The 25981-nt window shown below is 43.6% G+C and overlaps 2 protein-coding genes across 3 annotated transcripts; both read left to right on the top strand.

Annotated features, from left to right (window-relative positions):
* The first annotated feature begins 282 nt into the window (after nucleotides 1–282).
* On the top strand, nucleotides 283–12674 carry cds2 (CDP-diacylglycerol synthase (phosphatidate cytidylyltransferase) 2). The gene is made up of 13 exons (XM_068720883.1): nucleotides 283–497; nucleotides 3770–3912; nucleotides 4452–4548; nucleotides 5023–5120; nucleotides 5597–5736; nucleotides 6350–6408; nucleotides 7338–7420; nucleotides 7599–7686; nucleotides 7823–7891; nucleotides 8329–8481; nucleotides 8710–8829; nucleotides 9132–9235; nucleotides 9626–12674. The coding sequence occupies exons 1-13, from the start codon at nucleotides 426–428 to the stop codon at nucleotides 9759–9761; spliced, it is 1362 nt and encodes a 453-aa protein (XP_068576984.1). The 5' UTR covers nucleotides 283–425; the 3' UTR covers nucleotides 9762–12674.
* Nucleotides 12675–12970: 296 nt separating this feature from the next.
* Nucleotides 12971–24459, top strand: arhgap25 (Rho GTPase activating protein 25). 2 transcript variants are annotated; one of them, XM_068720885.1, is made up of 11 exons: nucleotides 12971–13358; nucleotides 16843–17045; nucleotides 18681–18768; nucleotides 19861–19974; nucleotides 20395–20599; nucleotides 21507–21639; nucleotides 21773–21846; nucleotides 22055–22176; nucleotides 22351–22505; nucleotides 22814–23355; nucleotides 24001–24459. In XM_068720885.1, the coding sequence occupies exons 1-11, from the start codon at nucleotides 13295–13297 to the stop codon at nucleotides 24200–24202; spliced, it is 1902 nt and encodes a 633-aa protein (XP_068576986.1). In that variant the 5' UTR covers nucleotides 12971–13294; the 3' UTR covers nucleotides 24203–24459. The 2 variants fall into 2 exon arrangements, with proteins under 2 accessions (XP_068576986.1, XP_068576985.1); XM_068720884.1 differs by lacking the exon at nucleotides 12971–13358 and having other exon boundaries at nucleotides 16757–17045.
* Nucleotides 24460–25981: the final 1522 nt, after the last annotated feature.

The raw sequence follows: 25981 nt of genomic DNA, 5'->3' as shown, positions 1-25981 counted from the left end.
AAGCCACTGTTATGTTGTAATGAAGAAATGGCTACACATAGTTATAGATATATTTAATATTTTTACTCTTGTTATTTTATTTACCAATTACTGCTGTCCCTTGAGGGATTAATAAGGTATCTATCTATCTATCTATCTATCTATCTATCTATCTATCTATCTATCTATCTATCTATCTATCTATCTATCTATCTATCTATCTATTCTGATTTAACATATTAGTTTGTTATATTATTTTGAAAACCGGAAGTTGTCTGTATCCGTTATCCCTGCAAACTTGACACCGATTTTGGCTCATCGAGTGAAAAGTGTTGCTGTGCAAATCACAAGCTTAGCAGGAGACCTGTCCCCCCCAAAAAACACGAGTCAGTGTCCCGGAGACACGCCGGACCTTCTCTGTAGTCGTTCGGCTACAACCTGCAACAATGACGGAGCTGAGGCACCGCGGAGGCAAAGACACCGACCCACCGTTACAACAGCAACCGTCAGAGGACAAGGTAACCGTTAGCCTCTGTCCCACCTACCAACTGACAGCGATGCTAACGCTAGCTAGCCTGCTAGCTGTTGGGAGAGTCCTAACGATTCATCCTCTCGTGTAGCTAGAGGAAAAGTCATGTCAACATCGATTTTAATCCGACATTTTGACGTCGCTCACGTATCGGAAGAAGAACCGTTACCGACGGACTTCATACAAATCATCCGCCAAACTGCTCTCATTTCGGAGTTGATTGGTTGATGCTACGTGCAGCTCTTCCTGTGTGCTTCCGTCGTGACAACAACAGACGAACCAAAATACACAAGTTAAAATGGTATCGAAATAAACTCTGCTTTATATATCATAGATGTATATACCGACGTATATGGCTCTCCTTGTGTAGGAAAACACGCTGAAGTTGTATTTGTTGTTTATGTCACGCTAAGCAAAGCAATAGTGAAATTGTAAACAATTTGAATGATGTGTGGAAAGATGTTTGTAGCCTCATACACGGTGTTAACGTCAGGTGTACGACGCGTTGAACCGGCGGTCTGCTGTCTAACACCGTAATACTCTCGTGTTGTATTCAGACTGAGGGGAAAAACAAGGCATCTTCTGGATGTCCAAGTTGCTTCCCGGGGAGTAGTCGGAGCCCACAAAGGGGCGTGGTCATGGACTCGGGTGACGCGCTGATTACAGATAATTGAGGAGCAGCTTGAAGCAGATGTGTGAGAGCGGTGGAGGCGTCACCGACGTCCTCGCAACAAGCCGCATATTAGCGCACATTAGGGGGATGACGACTGACTAATGAAGCGCACTCAGCGCGTGGCTTTGTGTCGCTTGTTATTGTGTGTCTTTAGGCCGACAGTGAGCACTTAAAGACGCTTCTGTTGAGGAGCGCTTGTCAGGTTATACACTCAGTCAATACCCACAATTAGGTTTAGTGCTATTTAGGTCACGTTCCTACAGTTCTAAAGAGGATCTCATGTCTCTCTTTTATAGCTTGAATTAAAGAGTGACATCATTTATATCTTCAGTACGATCTGGTTTATTTCATTTGTCGTATCTACAAATATGGAAAATCCATCCTGTGTGTTTTTTTTAAAGTAACCTAGCTGTGTTTGTGTCAGTAGTTGGTGAAGTAAAAGCACTTGAACCTTACATGTGGACTGAAAACATCTGTGGGATAATCTTTCACCGTTTGTACATGTAGTATTAATACCAGTGTAAAGCAGATATCTGGCTTAATCCTGCGTGAAGACAAGGTCCTGGAGTTACATACTGTACGGGGTGATGTATAGTAGTAGGCTGGTCAAAATGCAAGTACAGATGTGGGATCCTATGTGGATGTGGGAGTGAATAGTTAATAGTCATGTGGTTTAGGTGAGGGAGTTGATTTGTGTAGGACATATACAGCTGTTCTGGTGGACCCTGCTTCCAGCAACAAAGTGATCAGACCAAGTAAAAGGTGGGAATAAAGTAAAACCATAATAATAACAAGGTTAAATCTACTCTGTCCCTGCTTTGACCTTTTAGTCTTGATCAGCTTAAGAGAAGATGACATTGGTTTATGAAGCGCAGCAGCTCAGCTCAGGTACTTCTTGTTTATGCTGGTTTGCATAAATGCTAGTAGTAAAATTAGTAGTGAAAATCAGTTCACAGATTTATGAATGAGTCACGCTGTGATCAGTCTATGTAAACATTAAAGACTCCGCTGTGCGTGGAGCAACATCTGTTAGATTCTGATCACAGACGTTGTGTGTTCGGGAAGTCTCGTTCTAGACGAGCATCTGAACACGCGTGTCGGTCTGTAGCTATTCTAAACATTTCAAAACAGCTGCTCTAAAATATTTGTGTCGCAGCTCAACGCGGCTGAGAAGGTGAGTCACAAACCTCCTCTGGGTGAAGATGTTTAAATACTCCCAGTAAACATGAATGCACCTCTCATCCGCTCACAACTTGCAGATGTAGCCTTTTTTTCCCCCCATTGAATTGGAGACAAACAGAACGGAGACACTTGGTGTTGAAAGCGTGAAGGGGGGGGGGCCTTTATGTGGAACAAGCGGCTATTTTTAACTCGAGCATCCTGAGTGACGGATGTGGTCTCCATAGAAACCAGTAGGCAGAGAATGGGCCTGCATGTGTTTTCTTGTGCGTCTGCCTTCAGTTGAAGTGTGGACAGAGTGTCCTGTCACAGTGTTGCAAGAAGACAAGAAAATGGACTTTTCTAAGATCTTGTGATATGTTGTTATAACAAGTAGTCTTTTGTTAAACCTGCGTCAATCATCAGTTTGATATTGATGGTTGACGGTTGGTTGTAACAATAATCTGTCGACTATGGGCCCTACTCTGCATCTAGAGATGTTTCTCTAGGGTCACTATGTTATTGTCGATGTGACAGATTGTGTAGCTCCTTTCACAACACGACTGCTTGGTGCCGTCATGCTGTGAGACTAGAGTTAAGTCTACAATGTGCTAAATATGCTGGCGACGCATTTCACCGTAGCTTTAGACCCTGGACTGCTGAGGAGACCAGTGACGGACAGAACAATCACTTTGGGTAGGCTTTAGTGCTTATGCTATTAATTTGTCATTCCATAGATTCACATGCTTATTCAACATAAGTGAGAGTTGATTAATCCTACATGGTCACAGTCTTACATAATCCACCTTTTACCGGTGAATATGTGGAAAGGTGCAACACAACATGAGATAGAAAAGTCCTCGTACAGAACTACTACGACCGTCTGCCGTGTGACTGTGCTCTGGTCACCAGCAGCAGAGACGACCTTTACAGAACTCTCTGTTTGCATCAGACGAGCTGCAGCCGTGTGCGACCGTCGCCATGGAGATGTAGAGATCGGTGCGTCGTGAACGGGCCTCCGTCAACGAACAGACGGTTCTGAGAGAGCAACAATATGGACGGAGATGATTTGGTGCAGCGTTCAGCCGCCCACACACACACACACACACACACACACACACTCACTCCTACACCGGCATTCCTGTTGCTTTATTCTGATATGATGGAGCTGCTGCTGGTTGTTCAATGACACATATATGTTTGTTTCACTACGTATCAATGCACTGAATTCAGTGGTTTAAGTAGTGTGTTGAATGGACACATCAGACAGAACACATTACACTCACGTTCAAAGGCCTGGATTTGAGTTTCATTGTGATTCTGTGGTTGCACCTGTTGTCCTATCGCCACAGCTTCATGTCTTTGCCAAATGTCCGTGTCTTATTCCTCCTCTCTCTGTCTCCCTGTCTCTCTGTCTGTCTCTCTGTCAGGGTTCAGACAGTGAGCTGAAGGTGGAGAAAGACGTGTCGTCGGATAGCGAGGCCAAGGTGGACTCAGGAGTCCCAGAGGTGCCGGTCACTGCCGATGACACCCCCGAGGTTCTGAACAAGGCCCTGTCTGGACTCTCCTCAAGGTACCGGCACTGTTGAAGAGAAACAACTATAAAACGTATTGCTGGGTTTTGTCTGCAGTAATAGAAGTTGTTTCTACAGTATATGACTGTAAAGCATGGGGTTGAGGTCAGCATTGAATATAGGAGTTATGAAACTACATTGTTGTGTATAGAGTCACTACATTGTTATATATAGAGTCACTACATGTTTCTATATTTAGCTACAGGCCTCTGGTTTTCCTGGCCTTTAGGTCACTGCTACACTTGGAGGTGTCATGATTCATACACATATATTCCTCGTCACACATAGTTTCCTTTGAAGAGCAGATGTGACTCAATGGACTCTTGAACCTGCGTTCCTTGCAGATACATCATTACTATAATTATTTTTAGATCGTTTTTGTATTTTGGCAGTTTTCGCCTTTATCTCACAGATGTATCCTCTTTCTGTGGGTGTGAGCTGATGAAGGGTTGCAGTAGCCACATTGATTTGAATCTCAGTTTAACAGTCATGTTATGCATCGTATGCAGTAATGCCTCTCTGGCTGCGTTTCCTTCAGATGGAAGAACTGGTGGGTCCGAGGCATCCTCACGCTCGCCATGATCTCCTTCTTCTTCCTCATCATCTACCTGGGCCCCATGGTGCTGATGATGATCGTGAGTACCAGCAACGCTCGGACACATCTCCACTTACCTTTCAGGAAGTGTGTAGAAGATTACTTTCAACCAGCGCTGACAAAGAGTGTAAAATGAACCGAATATAATGCGCCATCATCTCACACATTTACACATTCACACTGAAGGTACGTTGCACTGTGTGTTAGGGTTCATGCAGTTGTTTGTCTCTGCAGCGTGATCAGTTGAACTTCACTACACAAATGAAAAACCTAATCTCATGGATTAATGGGAGTCGGGCTCTTTAATAGCATGCAGGACTTCTGCTCCTGTCATCTGGGAATTCACTGAAAATAGACCCGTCGGCCATTTTGTGTCACTAGGACAGCAGGACGTAGGACATATTCTCTCACACACACACACACACACACACACACACACACACACACACAGACACACAGACGTGGAGATGCTCCAGTAGTCTCCTCTCTGGTGACGCAGTGTTTCTCTGTGCAGGTCCTCATCGTTCAGATTAAGTGCTTCCAGGAGATCATCACCATCGGCTACAACGTGTATCACTCCTACCACCTGCCCTGGTTCAGGACGCTGAGCTGGTGAGGGCGCACACACACACACACACACACACACACACACACACACACACACACACACACACACTGTCACTCATTTCATAGAGGTGTGTCGTTCTCTGGCTTCTCTCTCACCGTGTTGTTTCATGTGTTTATTTGATTGCAGACTTGCTGAGGTTTGTTTTGTGACCCGGTTACATTTTTGAGTAGGTTGTAGATTAATTAAGCCAATCAACGAAAACGGCAAAAATATTGTGAATCATCAGAGCTGGTTGATTTTTAGCAATAGTGGTGTCCTGTGTAGTGTGATAGATAGCAGAGTGCTGACATTCATTATGCCATAAGCCTGAACAATCGACAGTGTTCTGTGTGTACAGTCAGTAGTTTGGACTTGCAGAACACTTGACCATCACTGGGTTTCTGCAGGCATACTGAATGTGATCAGCTGCTGTCATAAAGCCGTGACACGTGTACATGTGCTCCACCCCTCCACCCCACAGGTACTTCCTGCTGTGTGTGAACTACTTCTTCTACGGAGAGACCGTGACAGACTCCTTCTTCACGCTGGTGCAGAGGGAGGAGCCGCTTCGCATCCTCAGCAAATACCACCGATTTATCTCCTTCGCCCTCTACCTCCTAGGTACGAACGCTGAGACAAAAGAAGCCTGTAACAATGTCTGCCTGTGAGAAGTCCCACTTCCTGTACTGCATGTTTTTCAGTTCTACTGCAGCAGTAAACAGGATGTGGTTAGGAAGGAAGCACCCTGACTGTTTGCTATCTCCTGCCGACTTGATTCAAGGTGAAACTGAAGGGCCCGGCTTCCTCACACGTCTTTAGACAGAAGGGCTCTGAAGATAACGCCGTCGCACCTTCATGTCCCAGAAAATACTCACATCTGCAGTGTTTTGACACGACGCAGCATTTTTGTTTTTAGATGCTGTAGATGTTGCGTCTTGGAAAAGAGTAAATGTCCTTGTAGAACTTTACAGTGTTCTCCCAGCATAAGCACTCACGGGTTCTGCTCACCTCAGTGTTGTGTTCGGTACAAAACGCTCCAGCAGTCCTACTCTGCTCACTGCACATTAACTCTGGGCTTTGTCTGAAGCAGGTCAAGCTAAATTTAGTGGAGTTTGACCAAAGATGAGCGGGATTCTGACTTTAACTAATCTCCCTCTTCTCTCTGGAGACACCGCAGCCCTGATGAATTCCCTCTTATTCAGTATTTCACGCAGTATTTGTCCTGTTGTTGCAGGTTTCTGCATGTTTGTGCTGAGTTTGGTGAAGAAGCACTACCGCCTTCAGTTCTACATGGTAAGTGGCACCCGGCCTGCTCCTGGTCTCCAGCCTCGGGGCTGCTGGGTTATTGATGGGGCTCCGTGATGTTCGGGCCCTCAAGTGTGCGGAGAAGTGGGTTAGGGATCGCTCCGACACAAATGTCTGGCAACAAGCATTCATTTAACGGATACGGTCCACCGAGCCGACCCCACGTGACTGTCTCGTGTCTTCAACACTAAGAGGATCCAGACAGAAACAAAGTGTTGTTCAAATACTGAAAGACGACCTTTAGAAGATATTGATCCTGGGAGAGCAGAGGCAGTTCAACAGCTACACAAACACAAACATTTCCACTCGTCAGTCCAGTACGACCACAAGATGTTCCTCTCTAAGTGAGCAGTGCTGCTGGGCCTTAATGGCGACGCTGAGACGCTGCCTCCGCTCACATCATTGATTTAATCGAGCTGTTCTCTGGTCACGTTTGAGCTGAAGCCCATCACAGTCATCTGTGGGTGCTGTCTTACCAGAAAATCACGTGTTCTTACTATTTGTCCTGTCTGTCGATAGATATTTAGAATGAAGACACAATCATTAAATCAATTGTGCGGCTCTCAACCAAGTTTAATCTTATCCTAGTGTAAACTTATCTTAGTGTAATCTTATCCTAGTTTAAACTTACCCTAGTTTAATCATACCCTAGTTTAATCTTATTCTAGTGTAAACTTATCTTAGTGTAATCTTATCCTAGTTTAAACTTACCCTAGTTTAATCTTATCCTAGTTTAATCTTATCCTAGTTTAATCATATCCTAGTTTAATCATATCCTAGTTTAATCTTATCCTAGTGTAAACTTATCTTAGTGTAAACTTACCCTAGTTTAAACTTACCCTAGTTTAATCATATCCTAGTTTAATCTTATTCTAGTGTAAACCTACTCGGCTGATCTCCTTGTTTTGTCCCCACAGTTCGGTTGGACCCATGTGACTCTGCTGATTGTGGTGACTCAGTCTCACCTTATCATTCACAACCTGTTTGAGGGGATGATCTGGTAAGAAAACATATATAATGTATATAAAAATGGCTCCTTTCTGATGTAAAATGATGTTTAAATCCAATTATGTTAATGTTGAATGTTGGTTTGTAGTAGGATCAGCTAGTACACTTTATTACTTTATCATTTTTAGTCTATAATATCAGCCTCATGTGGACTCTTCTCATCTGAACAGGTTCATTGTGCCAATTTCCTGCGTGATCTGTAACGACATCATGGCCTACATGTTTGGTTTCTTCTTCGGCCGCACCCCGCTCATCAAGGTCCGTCTCATCACTGTTATTTATGTCTCCAGTTTATTGCCAGGCGAAGTCAACCATAGTCAGTGTTTAAGAGGTCTGGGTATGGAAACGTAAAGAGCATGATGATGATGTATTAACCTGACTGTGTTCTCTGCAGCTCTCACCTAAGAAGACATGGGAGGGATTCATCGGCGGGTTGTTCTCCACTATTGTGTTTGGCATCATGGTAAGATTTTAATCTCATTCTACATGTTGTCTGTTTTGATTCTCACCACAGCAGTTTGACCAATTCCTCTCGTCTACAATCCTTGTAAACGACCAAAGAGCCCAATAGTTCAGAAATGAGAGGGTTTCTCTGTTATCTTAGTCCAGTCGTGCTGAACTGATAGACCGTTGTTATTGTCAGTCTTATGTATCAGACTCATAATATTGAATATGGTGTTCCTCAAGGAAGCATTCTCAGCCCACATTCTTAAACATTATGAACCATCGCCATGACGATTACCACTTCTGTGCTGATACACAAATGTACATCTGTCTCACCAAATGACCCCAACGCCCTACATGTTCAAAATGATATATTATTAATGCAACAAGTATTCATGTTGCCTCTGGAAAGCGATGTGACTGCAGTGTAACTGAAGCTGCTCCTCCTCCTCCCAGTTCTCCTATCTGATGGCCGGATACCGCTACTTCGTGTGCCCGGTGGAATTCAACAACGACTCCAATAGTTTCCAGGTGGACTGTGAGCCGTCGGAGCTCTTCCAGCTCCAGGTCTACGCTCTGCCCGGCGTCCTGGAGTCCGTCACTGGATGGGTGAGACTCGCTGCTGCTGCTGCTCTCTCCGCCCTCTTTTTGCTTTTACTGCGTCTCTTTGCACTACGGCTCCTCAAGTCACATACACACTAATGTGAACACGAAAGAAGGAAATATTCATATTGCAAAATCCACTTAAAAGATGTGGAGTTCCCCTTCATCAGTCGGTGTGTTGATCACTGCTTTCATCTGCTTGGGTCAAACTCCTCCTCCTCCTCGTCTCCACAGAGCACCGTGCGTCTCTACCCGTTCCAGATCCACAGCATCGCTCTCTCCTCCTTTGCCTCCATTGTGGGACCGTTCGGTGGATTCTTTGCCAGCGGCTTCAAAAGAGCCTTTAAGATCAAGGTAGGAACGACGGACTGCAGTCTGCTGACGGACTCACTGTACTGATCAAAGGTGTACTGACGTAGTCTGCTGATGTCTGTCAACTCAACTCTAGATCCTTTTAGATTTCAGGATTCTGTGTGTTGTGCTAAATTAGATATGAAACATTCTATACTGTATTTGTATCTGTTAATGTCTGACAATAATAATAATATATATATATATATATATATATATATATATATATATATATATATATATATATATATATATATAATTTATTGGTTTAAATAATTGATTTATTTTCTACTTTGTCCTTTTAGGATTTTGCCAACACTATCCCGGGTCACGGCGGCATTATGGACCGGTTCGACTGCCAGTACCTCATGGCCACGTTTGTTAATGTCTACATTGCTAGCTTCATCAGGTAGACACACTTTACATGCAATGACACTTGAACATGTTAATGTGTTAATATGTTGATGAGCAGTTCATGGCAGTAACACGGGAAGGTTTAGTCGTCATTCTTTAAACAACGGGTCCTGGAGTTCAGATTTCTTGCCGCAGCTGAAGTCACATCTGTTGGTGGAACATTTTACCAGCTAATTGGTTTTAACCAGTAACTCCGTGAGTTTTGTCTCCGGCTGACTGTAACTGAGATAACTGAGAGGATGTAAACATGCATTTGTTCCAGAGGGAGGGGGCAGCAATGATAGACTATAGTATTAAAATGATGGAGCTACTGTCTGTGTGAATTCAGCTGAGTCTCTGAGTCCCAGAGTTCGGAGAGATTAGACTCTCTTCTCCCTCCTCTCAGGGGCCCAAACCCCAGCAAGGTGATCCAGCAGCTCCTGGCCCTCCGCGTCGACCAGCAGCTCCACATCTTCAACTCCCTGAAGGCTCACCTGACGGAGAAAGGCCTGCTGGCAGCGCTGGAGGACGCCGTCGCCTAGAGCCGCCCGACCCCGACGACACCGGCTCGCCCTGAGAGGGAGACCACAGAGGAGGGCGGCACCCCGAGGGCCCCGCGTAGCTCCGGAGCTCTGAGAGACTGGCAGTGCTTTAGTGTGAGCGAAAAACACATCGGAGAGAGAAAACAAAGAAAACTACAAAAAACCACCGTCTGGGTCATTCCATTTCATTTGGGTATGAGAGTGTTTGTGTTCACGCAGTCTGTGAATCAGTCAGTGTTTTCAGGTTGAGTTAGTTACTGTACCGTTTAACATTTCCATTATCGCCAACTTGTATCTATTCACACTGTTGACCAAAGTGTTGGTCCGCTGTACACGTCTACCTGTATACAGGACGTCCTCTATATACCTATCGATGTGTGTTCACTTTACTGTGCTCTTGATTTAGTTTTAATGCACTGTTACTCACCCCCCCCCCCCTCCCAGTTCAAGTGTTTATTTCCTTTGTTGTGATTGTTTCTATTTATACATAGGTGTTTTTTATATTTGCTATGTTTTCTTATATCTTCATGTCGTCTGTTTCAGACTGAATTCACCTTCATTCATGTGTCTTTTCTCTGTGTTTTTGTTGCCATTCATCATTTGTTTTAAAAAGGCCGAACCATTGTTTTATCATCAAAGGTTTATCATCATAGGACAGGAGCAGCTCGTCGGTGTTGTGCTGCGAGGCGCAGTGGGCCACGCCCCCTTACTAGATGTTTTATTCTGAAGACACCAGCAGCCCTTTCAGCGCGGTAGTCGCACGCTTCCCTCACCTGGCTGCCATTTCATGTTCCACGTCAAAAGCAGAGCGACTCTTGGAGACGGAACACAAACATTTGAATAGTTATCGAGGAGCTGGTTGAGGGTTTCTGCTCCGTAGCTTGGTGAGGTTGTTGCGTTGCGTCTTCTGTTGTTGGACGCAGTGATGGCGTCTCTCTGTCGTCACCATGTTCACGGCTTCAGACTCTAGTCTCTCTCTGTCTGCCGCGTGTTTCGGCCGACCTGTTTGTGTGACAGCTGTTGTGATGTCATGCGTCTGATGTTCAGCTGGTTTGCCAACACCGTCAGCTGCTGTAAACACAAAGCAGCAGTCGGTGCTCGAGAGGTCCGACGGTAGGATTCTGTGATATTTATACCACTGACAAATGTTCGGTGGTAAAATATTAAAGATTCTAAGATCTTAAGAACAACACAACTCCTACAGCGCTGAATAAGTTGTATAGGGAACATATTTTTATTTTACTTGAAGTCTGACTGAGCCAGTGAATCCAAGTTTTGAAATCTTACACATTATTTATAGCTTAAATGCAGCCGGCAGACAACAGGTTAAATAGCATTTTAAGACTTTTTGCTGAAAAGGTTTTGTAAATTTGGCTCGTTGAAAATTTTGAAAGACAACAAAATGTTTATATTGTTAAAGGTTAAGATGATGATTAATTCTAGTTAAATGGTCATTATTATAGACATGTTTGTGGGTTGTTTTGTGGACATGGTGGCGCTGTAGAGGAGCAAACACAGCGCTGTGTTCAGTGTATGTGGGTCCAACTCTGGTTAGACAAAGATTAGACTCTAATCATCAACCAATCACCTCGAGCTGTCCATCATGTTTGTGCTCATTCATCAGTGTTGTTGTGATCGGTGTCCAGCTGTCCCTGAATGGTCGTCGTATAAAACAGATCTTCACTTCATCAACACTTGGGAAAAGTTTGCTCCCTTAAATTTCCTCTCATCAGATTCTGTCTTCAAAAGCATCAATGTGTTTTTAAGAATTGCTTATTCTCCAGAATGCCAAATCTAGATTCAGATGAGCGGAGCCTCTGCCTAAACCACGCCTTCATTTATCTCGTCTCCCCGTCTGAACGTCGCTCCCTTCATAGTTTTACTGACGTCATGTTTTTGGTTTGACCTGCGTGATAACCAACCTGTCTTACGCTTCACTTCTCAAAGTATTTATTTTATTTACTGTAAGAAAACCTTTTTAAAGTCACTATATTGTATATTTAAGAAGATGTTTAGAGAAATGTTGCGTGTTCTTTAGTATTTTTGGTTAGAGGAATATTTAAAGTATTATTATTATTATTATTATTATTATTGCCATATAGGAGAGAGTATTGAGATAGTATTTTCTCTCTGTGTTGCTGTGACTTCAGTGCAGTTGGGTGTTTTCTAGGCTCTTCCCTCGTAGCTGTCATGTGTCAACTTCTTTGTCGCGGTGCAGGTTGAAGCAACGCAGACACTTGCAGCGCTGTGTTGCATCGTCTCCCTTTAGAGTAGGCTGGAAGCCTCCAGAAAGTAACGCGAGGACTGGTGTCTCAGCATTCGTGGACATCTTATATTTCACCGCCTGCCGCGGTGGTTTGACGTCCGGGTTTTTAAATCCCTGCAGCTCTGTACTGCCATGTTTCTGTGTGGCGTTACAGTCGGCCACTAGAGAGAGCCGGAGCTCCTGGTGTCGGCTGATCGAGTGTAACGCCGACCTCTGCGTCTGAGCAGGAAGGTTTGACCCGTTGCTGTTTGATACATTCCAGATTTGCTCACATGGAGGCAGAATATAAGAGACAGACGTACCACTATTATAAACAAATGAAACGGATTGTTTTTGTTTCGTGGCACCCAGGGAACACCATGCCGTTTAATCAACACAGTGCCACTTGGCTGTTGTGAATCCTGTCCAGCCGGGACCCTCAGAGGAATGTACGGGAGTTGTGACTGTCCACCATGCTGTAGGCTCCCCTTTGTGGACGTTTTATTTTGTGGTTATAGATTCTCTTATGAAGCTGTATGATTTCAGTATGTTGTTCTTAAACTGTGCAATGGTTTGTGTTGAGTTGTACACTTGTCTAGAGAAAAGCTGTACTCTTTGATGCTGAAATGTGCTTTGCCTTTGTTCAAAGAAAATTAAAGGTATAAAAAGAAAAGGGCGATGTGTGACTGGTTTCTTCCCTCTCTGTCTTCTTCCCCATTTTAGAATAGATATCCAGTCGATCTGTTTCCACCAACTGGCCAATTTTATAATAGTAGTCTTTAAAGATGGGGGACACATCTGACCTTTGTATTCAAAGGTGAGTAGATGAAACCTCAAGCTTTGACCTTAACGTAAACTTCTGCAAATACTCCCTCTCTGCTGCAGCCTGAGCTGTGAAGCGACACTGAAGGGGTGAACGCCGTTTCCTTTAAAACACACCCGTGGTTTCTTGAGACACCGGTGAACGTTAGTCATCTGAAAAGTCCCCGCATGAAGCCCTGGAGCCCTGCATCTCTTTAGTGAATCAGCCTGGAAGCCATCTATGCAGATCTCTTATCAGAGCAAGTACCAACATGGAAGTAAAGGCAACATGGAAGTAAAGGCAACATGAGGGGACGCGTTTAGAAAAAGAAGAAGAAAGATTAACACACAGGAAGTAGGAAGTATGAGCTGCGATATCTCCAGTTTGTGTGATTGTGTTGTTTGAGTGTGTGTGTGTGTGTGTGTGTGTGCGCTCCGGTGGGCTGTACGAGAATCGGACCCTGACCTCTGGTATGAGTTGAGGACAATGTCTCTGAAACTACCTCGCAACTGGGACTTCAGCACCTTCAAGGCTGAGACAGCTCGCATAGGTAAGCCGTTGGTCGTGCTGCGTTCACCGTCAGCAGAGTGGATGCTGCACTTCCTCCCACGTTGGGCACTTTATCATTATAACTGGACATTTAACTGCTCCTTTAACGTTCGTTTTCTGTCAAAAAAAATTAATCTAGCACAATGCACTTTAGAAAAATTGGGTTTCTCCTTATTGTTAAGAATATTACTATTGCATATAAATTCATGGTAGCATAATTGAGGTGCCATTGTATTGTTGGAGTGGAAAAGTGTTTTATTATAGAAAGAACCCCGATTAGTGACAGAATCTGTGCTTTGTTTGAGCGGTGTTGGTTGTTGAGCATGTTGGTGGTTGCTTACTATGTGGTGACGGTAACCAGTGTGTTATTGGACCGTTTTTCTTTACATAAATCACTGTAATCTAATACAGAATGTATACTAATATGTTATGTTACTGTATTAAAACATGACTTGACGTTTAAAGGGAATTCAACATGAACAACTCTCTCATGTGGGCCTATAAAGTCTGGTGCTTCTCCATAGACAATGCATTGGGAAGATGTTATATGGATGACACTAAGAGCACCCTGGGAAATTAGTATATTTTGAATTTTCTGTTTCAAAAGTGAGAACACTGTAATAATTTGACACCAAATATTGATTTACATTTTTTTTTATTGTTTAAAGAATGATTTTATTGCTTCTGCTAACAATATATTAGGGTTAGCTGCTTAGCTGGTTAGCTAGGTAGCTAGGTAGCTTGTCCTTCTCCGTAGCGCTGGGGACTGAGGTCAACTGTTCAGCTCTAACCTTTTTCTAACCAGAGTAGCATTGGCAGAATTAGCAAGCTAGCTAGGTAGCTAACTAGCCAGCTATCCGCTAGTTAGCTTGTTAATACCATTACACTTTAATGCTACACTGGCTACAGAAAAAAGCCAAACAATGCTGTGACAAGAATACTTTACTATTCCACGGCTTGTTTGAGTCGTTACTGCAAAACCTCACCTCAGCGAGTCCACAACTCGCCGTAAATCGGTTTAGTTTATACGAAAGTTAGCAACGGTACACATAAAAATCAGTTCTACTGCTTTTTAAAATGTCAATGAATAGAACAAAGCTCATTTAGGTATTAAAAAGACAACATGTATTGTCTGTGGAGCAGCTCCAGACGTTAAATCACATCACATCACATCAGTTTGAGACTTCTCTGGTTTCTGTCTTTGAGAGAGAGAGTAGCTCATGTTCCCAAATATTGATTGAACTTTCCTAAACCATGGAAATAACATATTGGAATTCTTAATTTTGGTGGTGCTCCCCTGTAAGTCACCTGAAAGTACCAATACTGCCATAACTCACCAGTAACCAACTGCATGCAAAACTATGATCAGCATTTTAAAGTGACTGTACAGCCGTCTAGACTGACTAATACAGTGCTTACCACAGTTTGCATAGGGCGGAAACAGCCATGCCTCAGGTTCAGATGGCACCACAGTTGCAACATTCAAATAAAATAGGCTTTCACACGAGCAGTAATAGGATAAATGATCTGTTTGTTCAGAGTGTCTCTCCAGCTCTAATCTTTTTAACAATCAGTGGTGCTGGTTGTTCAGCACAGTGGAAGGAAGTATCTGCCTGTTGCACGTTTATTTGATCTGCTTCATGTTGACTGATTATCAGTTGTCATGCTATAATTGTCATGCTCTTCCTTTGGTATGAAAGCATAACTTCCTAAAAGCTGGTGACCCCAACGAGATTCTTTTACCTTGAGATGTTTCATGGACCATGACTGTGACTGATTTGATACCAATGAACTAAAGTGATGCAGGTTTTCAACAGGAAACTGATGCAAGAGCTCAGTTTCTGCAGAGCTCTGACTTTAAAGCTGTCTGTGTGTAACTGGACCAACAATAATGTGACTGTGTGTGTGTGTGTGTGTGTGTGTGTGTGAGAGACGTGTGTGACATGTGTGCAAAGTCAGACTGCATCTAGCCTTTCAGACAGATTTGGAAAGGACAAGCACAAACCAGTCGGTGTGTTGATTCACTCTGACTGACCTGACTCTTCCTGATTCAGTTAACGTCCCTCATCTGCTGTTTCACTCAGGATGAAAGACAAGTGATAGTTGGACATTTTGGGAAATATGCTTATTTGCTTTATAGTCGAGAGTTAGATGAGTAGCTTGATCCCACTCTCATGCATGTGCATATGAAGCTACATCCAGCAGCTTAACGCAAAGACTCAAAACAGCTAGACGGGGATTTCTGTTTCCAGGTTTGCTGTCTTTATGCTAAGCTAAACTAACCAGCTAACAGACAGACATGAGAGTTGTATCGGTCTTCTTAACGCTCAGCAAGAAAGCAAATAAATATATTTCTTAAAATGTCAAATTTCAGTCAAAATGTCCTTTGAATATTAATTCTGTCATCTCTGACTGCTGCCAGGAGGTATACACACATCAATTCATTATTGTGCATGATCATCTACACCCAAGTTTAAATTTCTCCAGGTGGATGTTTAACTGTGAAACCTGATGACATGACACACGTCTCCCCCACAGTCAGTAGAACACGTTCTTTCGTTCTCCTTTGTACTTATCTTGATGTAACAGTCTTGAGCTTAACGTGATCTTCTTATGATAGTGGGCACTGGACGTCTTTGTGGTGCTGTGGGAGCACCAAATGAGTTTTGAAGTAGCCGGGTGTTTGTCAGCTGTGGGTGTGGTGTGACATCGGCCTCTGTGTGTGGGCGCAATGTTCCTCAACAGCACTTTAACTTTTCACTAATCAAGGGAGCGTGACGCTATTAAAATTAGACCAAAGGGCTCTCAAACGTCTAGGTGGAGACCTTCAAAGCATCGCCAGCCCTCCGGCGATGATGTGGTAGCTTCCTGTTTACCCCAGTGCGGCCCTGCCTCTTCTCTTCTCCGCTGTCATCTTGCTCAACAAGACACAGTGAATTTAAGAACAACTGAGCGTGTGTGCTCAATCTCAATCCAGCCATCTCTGAAGTCCACAGCCCTGCGTGTCACTCAGTCCGTCCCCACATGACTCTGTCTTCTCTGGGCCATGTAGACCTCCGCCTCTGTTCTTTCATCACTCCACTAAACCATCAACTCAACGGAAAAAGAAGATTGTTGTGCCAGTTTCAGGATAGTCGATACAGAACTCAATATCGGATCTTTCTAGCTTGTGTTTGACGGCCGGACTTTTGCAAACCACTGTGTTATTTATGTAGAACAATCACAGCTGCATGTGTGCACCTTCCACAGGAAACACAGTCAGTTCAGACCAACAGTTTCCTCTCAGCCTGAGACAGTGGGGAACACAAATAAGCTACAGTGAGCAGGTCTCTCAGACTTGATAGGCTGATGCATATTCATATCAAAAAAGAGGAAGTGGTCTCCTCCAGCTCAGTAGAGCGCTGGTGTTTTGGTAATGTTTCACAGCTCCGGCTGTGACACAGCGAGTCAACACTTACCAACAGCTTTCTTGTGGTGTTTGGCAGCGCGATCCAGGAGCGTGATACCTGGAGAGGGAGGCCCCAGCCCGGGCTCACCGAGCTCCCCCAGATCCATGGAGAGGCCCCTGAAGGCCGGCTGGCTCAAGAAACAACAGAGGTCTTTAGTCAAGAACTGGCAGCAGCGTTATTTTGTGCTGAGAGGGAGCACTCTGACCTACCACAAAGATGACAAGGAGACCACTGTCCAGGTGAGACAAAGGGAATGTAGTCGATGTTACCCCGTACTAATGCTATTATCTTAATTATGATGTCCTTCCTTGTCCTCTTATTGTCCTTTTTTTGGCATAACACACATGCACACATTATTTCCAAAGCAATTCATACATAAAAATACACATCAACATTAAAATGCTAACTTCTTTAATTTGGCACATGCAGTAACTCGTATCAAAATAATGTCAATAGCTCTATTACATGTTCTACTTCTGTTACATCCAGCGATGTAAAAGCAAAGCAGCGTTAACTATAACTTCTAGTTATCTTAAATCAGCATGTTTTCGGTGTTAAACATTGTTGATGATTGATCCAGAGGTTGATAAGAAATGTGTAGGTTATAATTTCCAATGAAGACCACAAACACTTTATCTGTATGGCTAACTTTGCACACTTCCTGTAAACAAAACAAATAGTGCTCAAAGCCTCAGAAGAGAGGCCTGCTGCCATTGAAGGACTCCACTAATCCACTGGTTTACGCTGTTGAACAAGAGCCCACAGTCATGGTACTGATGCTGTAGATCTGTCTGTGTGGGACCAACACAAGGTGTTGATTCTCTCCTTACCTGTCGTGCAACGTGTGGACAGACCTTCAAAAATGCAGTGCAGAGACTCTTCCATTGTCTCATTACTTGCTTTAATGTCAACTGCTTTGACACCATCTGTACGGGAAGCTCGGTCAAATTTGTAGACCATATTAATAATGTGTGAAATATGCAAAACAAACAAACAAGTTTACTGTGTGGTCACCCCTCCTCTCACATGTGTTGTTCTTCTCTCTTTACTTCCTGTGTTGAAATGAGTGATGGTGAAACAGGAAGGGAGAGCAGCATTCATGTAATTAACCTTAATCGCATTCAGAAACACTAAACAAGCGCAGACACATTTATTCTTATTCTTTATGTGTTTCTGCTTGATTTGAGTTGCTTACTTTACGATTGCTTTTGAATTTATGCTTGCTTGTGTTGTGTTGCTGATTATTAGACTTTTGTGTGCTGTTGGTGTTTATTGAGGTGAGATTCCTCCTATAAACCCAGACGGGTTAAATCTCACCTGTACAACTTGCTTCTTTTCTTTTACGGTTGTGTTTCTGCTGCTTTGTTTTATTGTGCAAACAAATAAATCTCAAATATCATCTGCAAAAGTCAAAGAGTCGTTTCCACGTGTGGCTTTGGTTTTAATGCAGAAACAACGTAGTGGAGCAGTGGGTGGAGGGAGAGGAAATGGACTGCGTTCTATATGGTGACCTGGGGAATACACTGGACTGTACTGTATATGCTGTAATGTAAACAGTGAACTCATAGAACATAAGTAGACCCTAGAATGATAATAGATGTTTCAGTGTGTTGTACATCTGCAAAAGCCCTTTTGATACAATGTTGCCACAATGAAATAAATTGTGCCTCACCTGCAGAGGACCTGCTGACACCTTAAAAAGACGCAGACTGCATGGACTCTCTGGTGAATCTGACAAGTGTACAGTTAACATTAGGGTAGCATATGGTGGTCTGTGAAGGAATGCATGAAGGTAAACATCGGTGCTTGGTTCTTGACGTGACGTGACGCTAACATTCTCTGTGTGTTGGTGCTCCTGTTTCTTTGCTCTGCAGGGAGTCATCCAGCTGCGGTTCAGTAAAGTTAATGACCTCCCTCCAAACTCAGATGACCCCGGGAAGCACTTCTTTGAGATCATCCCACGTAAGCATGTAGTCCACCCTCACAAGGAAGCAAAACTGAGCTGACTTTACACTGGGGAAAAGAATCAACAAGCATTTAATGCAATGTGTTTTTACTTGTAATACGATTTCTTGAAATAAGACAGAATATATCACCTATTATATAACATGTTATGTGACTGTGTCTTATATTAATGGTGTAATATACGACAGCAAACAACTATTATCTACATGAAGATATAGTGGAGTAACGTCTACCTGAGCAGAGGATGAAGTGGCTTTACTTCTGCTTGTGTTGTTGAACGTCTTTTAGTGCATTTAGTTTATGCATATTTTGAATAGTTATAGGACAAATATAGTTGGTACGATTTTGAGTTTGTGCAGCTTAGCCACTGGGCACCAGGCTACAACTTCAAGTTCTGGAAAGTGAAGCCAATGAGGAAGTGCCTTAAACTTGCATTCACGGCATGATGTGCATTTAGTAAATCATGAACCCATTTAGACAAAAATAGACCATAAAGCAGGATATGCTTTCGGCTGACCTTGCGATTAAAATGTTGCTACTGCAGCATTGTTTTCATCTCACTTTAACCCGTTCACAGTGTCTTCAGTTCATGAGAGTTCATTTTAACCTTTTCCAGCTGCCCAAAAATGTCTTGTTCAGCGATTGGTTCTACTTAGCTCCACCCTCTCGTGTCACTTCTGGTTGCAAAAAACCAAGATGGCAACGGCCAAAATGTCAAACTTAAGGCTTCAAAACTGTAGTTTACAAACCACCCGGTGACATCACAGTGACTACGTCCCCTTCTCACAGACAGTCTGTGGACGCACTGCAGTGGTACATCAGTACTGTCCACTTCATTGCCTTGTGTTGTCTTTGTCTTACAGAGAAGAAAACGTCCTTTTACATTTCCTGTGTGTCAGATTACATGTCCCTTTGCGGTATCTGTTATCACTTACATGTGTGGTGGAAAGTCAGAAACTACCACAAACTGATAGCAATCTTCAGCAGAAATATTTATAGAAATGTCCCGTGCTCTGGCTGGCGTATCTGTCCTACAAAAGGTTGTTCTGTACAAGATGGATTTTTCCAACAGTACCCATCGTTCCACAGGTACAGCCAGAGACCGAGAGCGATGTCCCTACGTGTTCATGGCAAACTCCCAGAGTGACATGGAGGAGTGGGTCCGCACTCTGCGCAGAGTCATCGGAGTACCGACAAGTGGAGGTTCAGTAAAACCTTATATTGTTATGGAAACTAAGGTTACATATGACACTGCAACTAGAGACATAGTTGGATATTTTGGGAGTGCATTTATTCACTTTCTTGCTGATAGTTAGATGAGAAGATTGATATCACTCTCAGGTCTGTACACTGAATATGAAGCTGGAGCCAGTAAGCTTAGCTTAGCAAGACTGGAAACAGGTAAACTTACTGTAGCTTTAACTCTCAGCGAGAGAATAGGCAATTTCTCAAAATGTCAAACTGCCACTTTAAAGTAAATATAAAACAGGCCCCACTTTACAGTTACCGTAAAGACCACGTAAAAAGGGACAATGGTGATGATTTGAATGTGCAAAAGGTTTTTTGATTACACTGTATGGACACTACTGGTCCAATATGTCACGTCTCTCTGTCTGTCTGCAGTGTTTGGAAAGGGTCTCATGGACACAGTGACATATGACAAACGGTTCGGGCCTCACATGGTGCCAATCCTGGTGCAGAAGTGTGTGGAGTTCATCAAAGAGCACGGCCTGGATGAAGAGGGCATCTTCCGTCTCCCGGGTCAGGACAATGCTGTGAAACAGTTCAGAGACGCCTTCGATGCAGGAGAGAGACCCTCCTTCCCCAGGTAGGGAACTCCTGTTTCCCTCTGTGTACACTGGAGCCATATGAACCATCGATGAAAACTCTTTCATTACTTTACTATTATTGTTATTGTTTATTGGAAGCCTCTAACATGAACTCCAAAACTTATTCCACACAGGTATGCTTCAGACTTAGTAGTGGTATTGTGCTTATGTATGAGCCATGCTGTCTAACAAAAAGGGGGTTGTGTTGTTATTATATTGCACAAGTAATACTGAGCATAAGTGGTTATAAAACATCACATATTTCAAAAAAGCTTAACAGGCCAAACATGTCCTTGGAGATCCGTCTTAGCCCTCTTTAAACCGGTTGGTGTGAAGGGTGTAGAACTTTAAGAAGGTCACTGCTATAAAAGGAGAAACATCCTTACCTCAGTCAACCAGCACAAGCTTTCTGTCTTTCTGAGAAAGCAAGGAGAGATGAGAGAGATGCAGAGCGTCTGCTCAGAACTGAAGGCGACACCACATCCTGTTCTTGCCAGCACAGAGGAGGAAACCTGCATTACTCAAGATCACAAGCTCCTCTGACGGAGCACTGTTGATTAAAACATCCATTCAACCGGACTTGTTTGTCTTTAATCGTGTGTGAGCAGAGTCAAGCAGCGTCAAAATGTCTATGTGGGCAGATTCTATTTCTTATGAAATACATGCCCAGACATGAAGGCCTACTGGAACTATTATGTCTAACATTCACCCCAAAATCAGGAAATACATATTCTCCCTCTTACTTGTTGTATTATTTATCAATCTGGATTGTTTTGCAGTGATTTTGGAAATATCATCCGTAGAGATTTTCTGTTCCTTTGAAGGTTAACTGCCCCTTTGAGCTTTGAATGTCTGTTATACTGTAAGTGGATGTTCATTGGATGATATGCATCATATGCGCCGCAGTGACACTGATGTCCACACGGTGGCGTCTCTGCTCAAGCTGTACCTCCGTGAGCTTCCTGAGCCCGTGGTGCCCTGGACTCAGTACCAAGACTTCCTGGACTGCACCAACCAGCTGGACTCCAGCAGCACAGAGGTGCATTTATCTAACAGAAGGTGTATCTAACATATGTGCATGCTGGACATTGTGATGTGTGAACATGCAGGAGAGGTCCTGTGGTATCTTCACTACGTGTGTCCTTCAATCTCTCGCTCATGTGTTCTCTTAGGGTTGGCAAAAGTTGGAGAAACAGATTTCTCTCCTCCCCAGAGTCAACTACAACCTTCTCAGTTATGTTTGCCGGTGAGTAGAAGCTGGGGTACAAAGCATTATGGGACATTCCAATAAAAAACAACTTTGTGGTTAGAGAGGACATCCCATCATTGGAAAGATGTCCTTGACTGTACATCTAGCAGAAGTTTGTCTGGTTATAAACCATCACTCTCCGTCCTCCAGCACATGCAGACTTGTGTCCACTAACAACGCTGATCGTTGTCTTTCTGCGTTGCAGGTTTTTGTTTGAGGTGCAGCTGCACTCCAAGGTGAATAAGATGAATGTGGAGAACTTGGCGACAGTGATGGGGATCAACCTGCTCAAACCTCAGATAGAAGACCCCATAACTGTGATGAAGGGTAAGAACGCGCCGCTGCTGTGTCCTGAACTAAGCTGTGTGCAGATCCATGTTGAAATGATGCGGATGTGTCTGATAATCTGCTCCAAAACAGGCTTATTAAGAACCTAGAGAACCTAGAGAGAAGACTTTTTGACGCTAATCTCTTCACGTTTGTGTTTGTTTTCCTTTGCAGCGACGCCTCAGATCCAGAAGCTGATGACGGTGATGATCAGACAGCACGAGACTCTGTTTCCTCTCTCCAAAGACGTCCATCCCTCCCCTCCCTCAAACAAGGCCGAAAGCCAGAAGAACACTCCCCGAAGCTTCGTGGGCTGGGAGTCTGCAGAGGTGCGAGCAGTTGACCACACATTAAGAATTAATATCTGTGATGTTTTCAATGTCCCGTTTTTAGGGCATGTTACAAATGAAACAGCCTCACAGTCAGAAACAATTACATTTGCTGATAAAGTTTCCATGTCTTCAAAACAGTGATAGAAAAATGTAATACGCTTTCACTTCTCAACAGACACTATAAAAGGACAAAACTTCAACTGAGGTTTATTTCTTCCTCCATTTCTTCCCTCTGACTGTAAAATATCATTTGCACATAGAGGATTTGTATTTGTGTTTCATTGTGAGTGATGTGTTTGTCTCAGATGGGTGATGCGTCGCTGTCTGAGTCTCCAGAAGAGGAAGAGGACATTGACAGTCCAGGTCCAGGCAGAGGACACTGCAGCCCCCAAAACATGTGTCAGGAGCCCCGCTCCACCTCCACAGACGACTGGACGGGAAGTCCCCGCAAACGCACTCAGACCCTCCCCACCTTCAACTGCCCGCTCACCGGGATGGCAGCCAAGGCCGACGCACTCAACAGATGGAGTCACATCCACGAGAGCGTGGAGGAGAAGTGTGGGACACTGTCAGAGGACATTTTTAAGATCCTGGACTTCGGGGGTTCAGGTTCATTGTTCGGGAGGCCTCAGATGAGCAACAAGGAGGGGGAGGATAAGTTATTAACAGCCCGAAGAGGAAGTGACAACACAGGGTCTTCAACCGCTGGCTCCCAAATGCCTGACGGCGAGGCCCAGCCTGCCCGGCTGCTGCTTCCTCAAAAGAGTGTGGGGAACCTGACGGGTCCAGACCAGCAGGTCAACAGCCTGTCTGAGCAGAAGACAGACAGCCTGCAGCTTGTAGACAGGTGAGCTCAGCTGAGGAATCACAAGCCGACTGCACACCAGACAGACCACAACATGTGGTTCACACTTTTTAAGTTTTACGGTAATGTCATCAATGAAACAGTTCAATGCTGTCAGGTGGAAAGGTGGTGAAAAAATGATCTTTACAGGAACGATTTTGGCTTCAGGATTTTTAAAAAGGATTTGGTAATTGTGAGGAGATTTATACAACACTTGTAACCCACAGAGGAGAATGCAGTCTTTCAATTCAAACACACAAAGCTAAAAGGTTAAAATTATATTCAGGTTTTTTTCCTGAGGCCTAAACATGAAAAAGTGAACGTATTTCTTCCAAGTGCAATATTTCTTGTAAACTGTAGAAATGAAACCAAAGCAGACCACTGGGCTGGAATTAACTTACTTACAGGAAACAAGCTGATTTACATTGGAAACAGATGTTTTCATTTCGCTCCACTGGCAAAATTCAATCTTTAGAACATTAAGTTTTATAACTCAATACTAGACAGACATCTTATTGGGGTTGGATTCATATGTTTTTTGACTGGTGAAACTCTATGACATTCATAGTTTCCAGTATAAATAGAGTTGCTTTTTGGACTTTTCTACTGCTGGTCTGATCCCTCTGTGTCTCTCTACGTCTCTTGCAGTCTGCAGCAGGAGAACAAGGAGCTGAAGGCCACAGTGGCAGAGCTCCAGTCCGTCCTGGAGGCAGATCGCCGCAAAGCGGCCGCTCTGGAGATCCGCCTGAGAAATGCAGAGCGCAGCCGAGACGCGGCCCAGAGACGCAGCGAGGAGCTGCAAAGAGACATTCAGCAGCTCCTCACCAAAAAGACTCAAGCTCCTACCTAACAGTGATTTTCAGACTCACTAGTATTTGGATTTATTAACCTCAACAGAGCTAATTTACATGAACTGGTTATGGAAGATACTATTGTCCTTCAGCAGGATGACGTTAGATTGTTTCCATTTGAGCTCTGTTTGGTCCTCAAGATAAATTATTGGCTCATTGTATTTGTGTCTACTATGTGTCATGTGTGGATTGACTAGTCCATCGTTTCATGTTTCATTTCAGTGGTGAAATAATAAAACGGCACACATTCAAGTGATTTTTGTTGATGTGTAAAAATATCTCACACCCCACATTTACCACGTCTTAACGTCTCACAACATATTTGTTGAGACGGGAACATCAGCAGTGTTGCAGGCATTTGGTCACAAATGTGATTATTGGATATCAGTCAATCAAACTTTATTTATACAGCACCTCTCAAACAATGCATTTACAAGGGTTACACAACCCGGTTGATGTTTAAAGTAATAAAATATGAATACAATAAAATAATTCATAATGATCAAAAATGAAATGATAATAGAATATGTAAAAATAATATAACATCAAAGACTATAAAACACAACATTGCTGTTCCAGCAGCTTGGAACGTAACAGCTGAAAGCAGCATCGGCAAATGTTCTTTTTGTTCTGCTTTGAGGAACGATGAAAGAATTGTGAAATTCTGTTTAAATTGACCATGAATATCAAACTGTCATGGCAGTCCATGTCATAGTTATTGACATATTTAAGTCTGGTCCAACAGAACCACATGCTGTTAGCATGGCACACATCAGACGTCACTATGATTCACCTCAGACGATACAAGTAGTTTCATTAAAGCTGCACTGGTCAATATGTTTTACATAAACACAGTCTGAAATGAGCTGGTGAGTAGTTGATTGTAGGGACAAACCCACAGAGAATCCTCTCCCAGCTCTGCAGACTCAGAGCTACAGAGCATCAATGTTTTTCAGCTCATCGCTTTACAGCCTGTAACTCTACTGTTTTAGCTCTCAACGTCTTTCCTGCTAAAGAAATATGTGCGATGCCTGACCAGCAAACAGCTGACTGACAAAAAAGATGTTTTAATTTAATTTAATTTAATTTATTACACTATATTTATCCCGTTGAGGGGGAAATTCTTCTCTGTATTTGACCCATCCCTGTACCAGGGAGCAGTGGGCTGCCCATGACAGGCGCCCGGGGAGCAGCTAGGGGGACAGTGTCTTGCTCAAGGACACTTCGACTCAGCTAACGTCCCAGCCAAGGATCGAACTGCCGACCCTCCGGTTCCCAGACAACCCTCTTAGCCTAGTGAGCCCCTCAGGAGTGTGAAACACGACAGTCACTTAATGCTGCTTTAAATACACATCGAGTTCCTAAAGATCTCTTGAACTCAATTGATTTCTGGTGTTGTCGGTGTGATCTGGGAGTGGATCGTAAACAACAAGCCACTGTGAGGGAAACGCAGACGAAAAGCATCCTTGATATCTGCACAAAATAGTGTCTGTTGGAAGGTTCAATCCCAAAATAGCAACTCGGGCCTTCATGAATCCACATTTGTTACACGCATAGGTCCATAATACAGACCACATGTATGGGACAGACTGTGTGTGAGTGTGTGTGTGTGTGTGTGTGTGTGTGTGTGCGTGTGTGTGTGCTCACATTGCCATTATCAAGCCCTCTTACGGCCATCAGGAAGATGTGCGGCAGCAGTTTAACAGAGTGATAGATAACAGCACGTCTGTCAACTGTCAGCCTGGCAGATGAGTGGCAGAGGCAGGAAAAAGCTCATT

This window comes from Cebidichthys violaceus, unplaced genomic scaffold, assembly GCF_023349555.1.
Source record: "Cebidichthys violaceus isolate CVI_PGR_0920_01 unplaced genomic scaffold, fCebVio1.0.p SCAF_26, whole genome shotgun sequence".
NCBI lineage: Eukaryota > Metazoa > Chordata > Actinopteri > Perciformes > Stichaeidae > Cebidichthys > Cebidichthys violaceus.
Note: the sequence above shows the minus strand (reverse complement) of the source record. Positions and strands in the feature narration are given on the sequence as shown.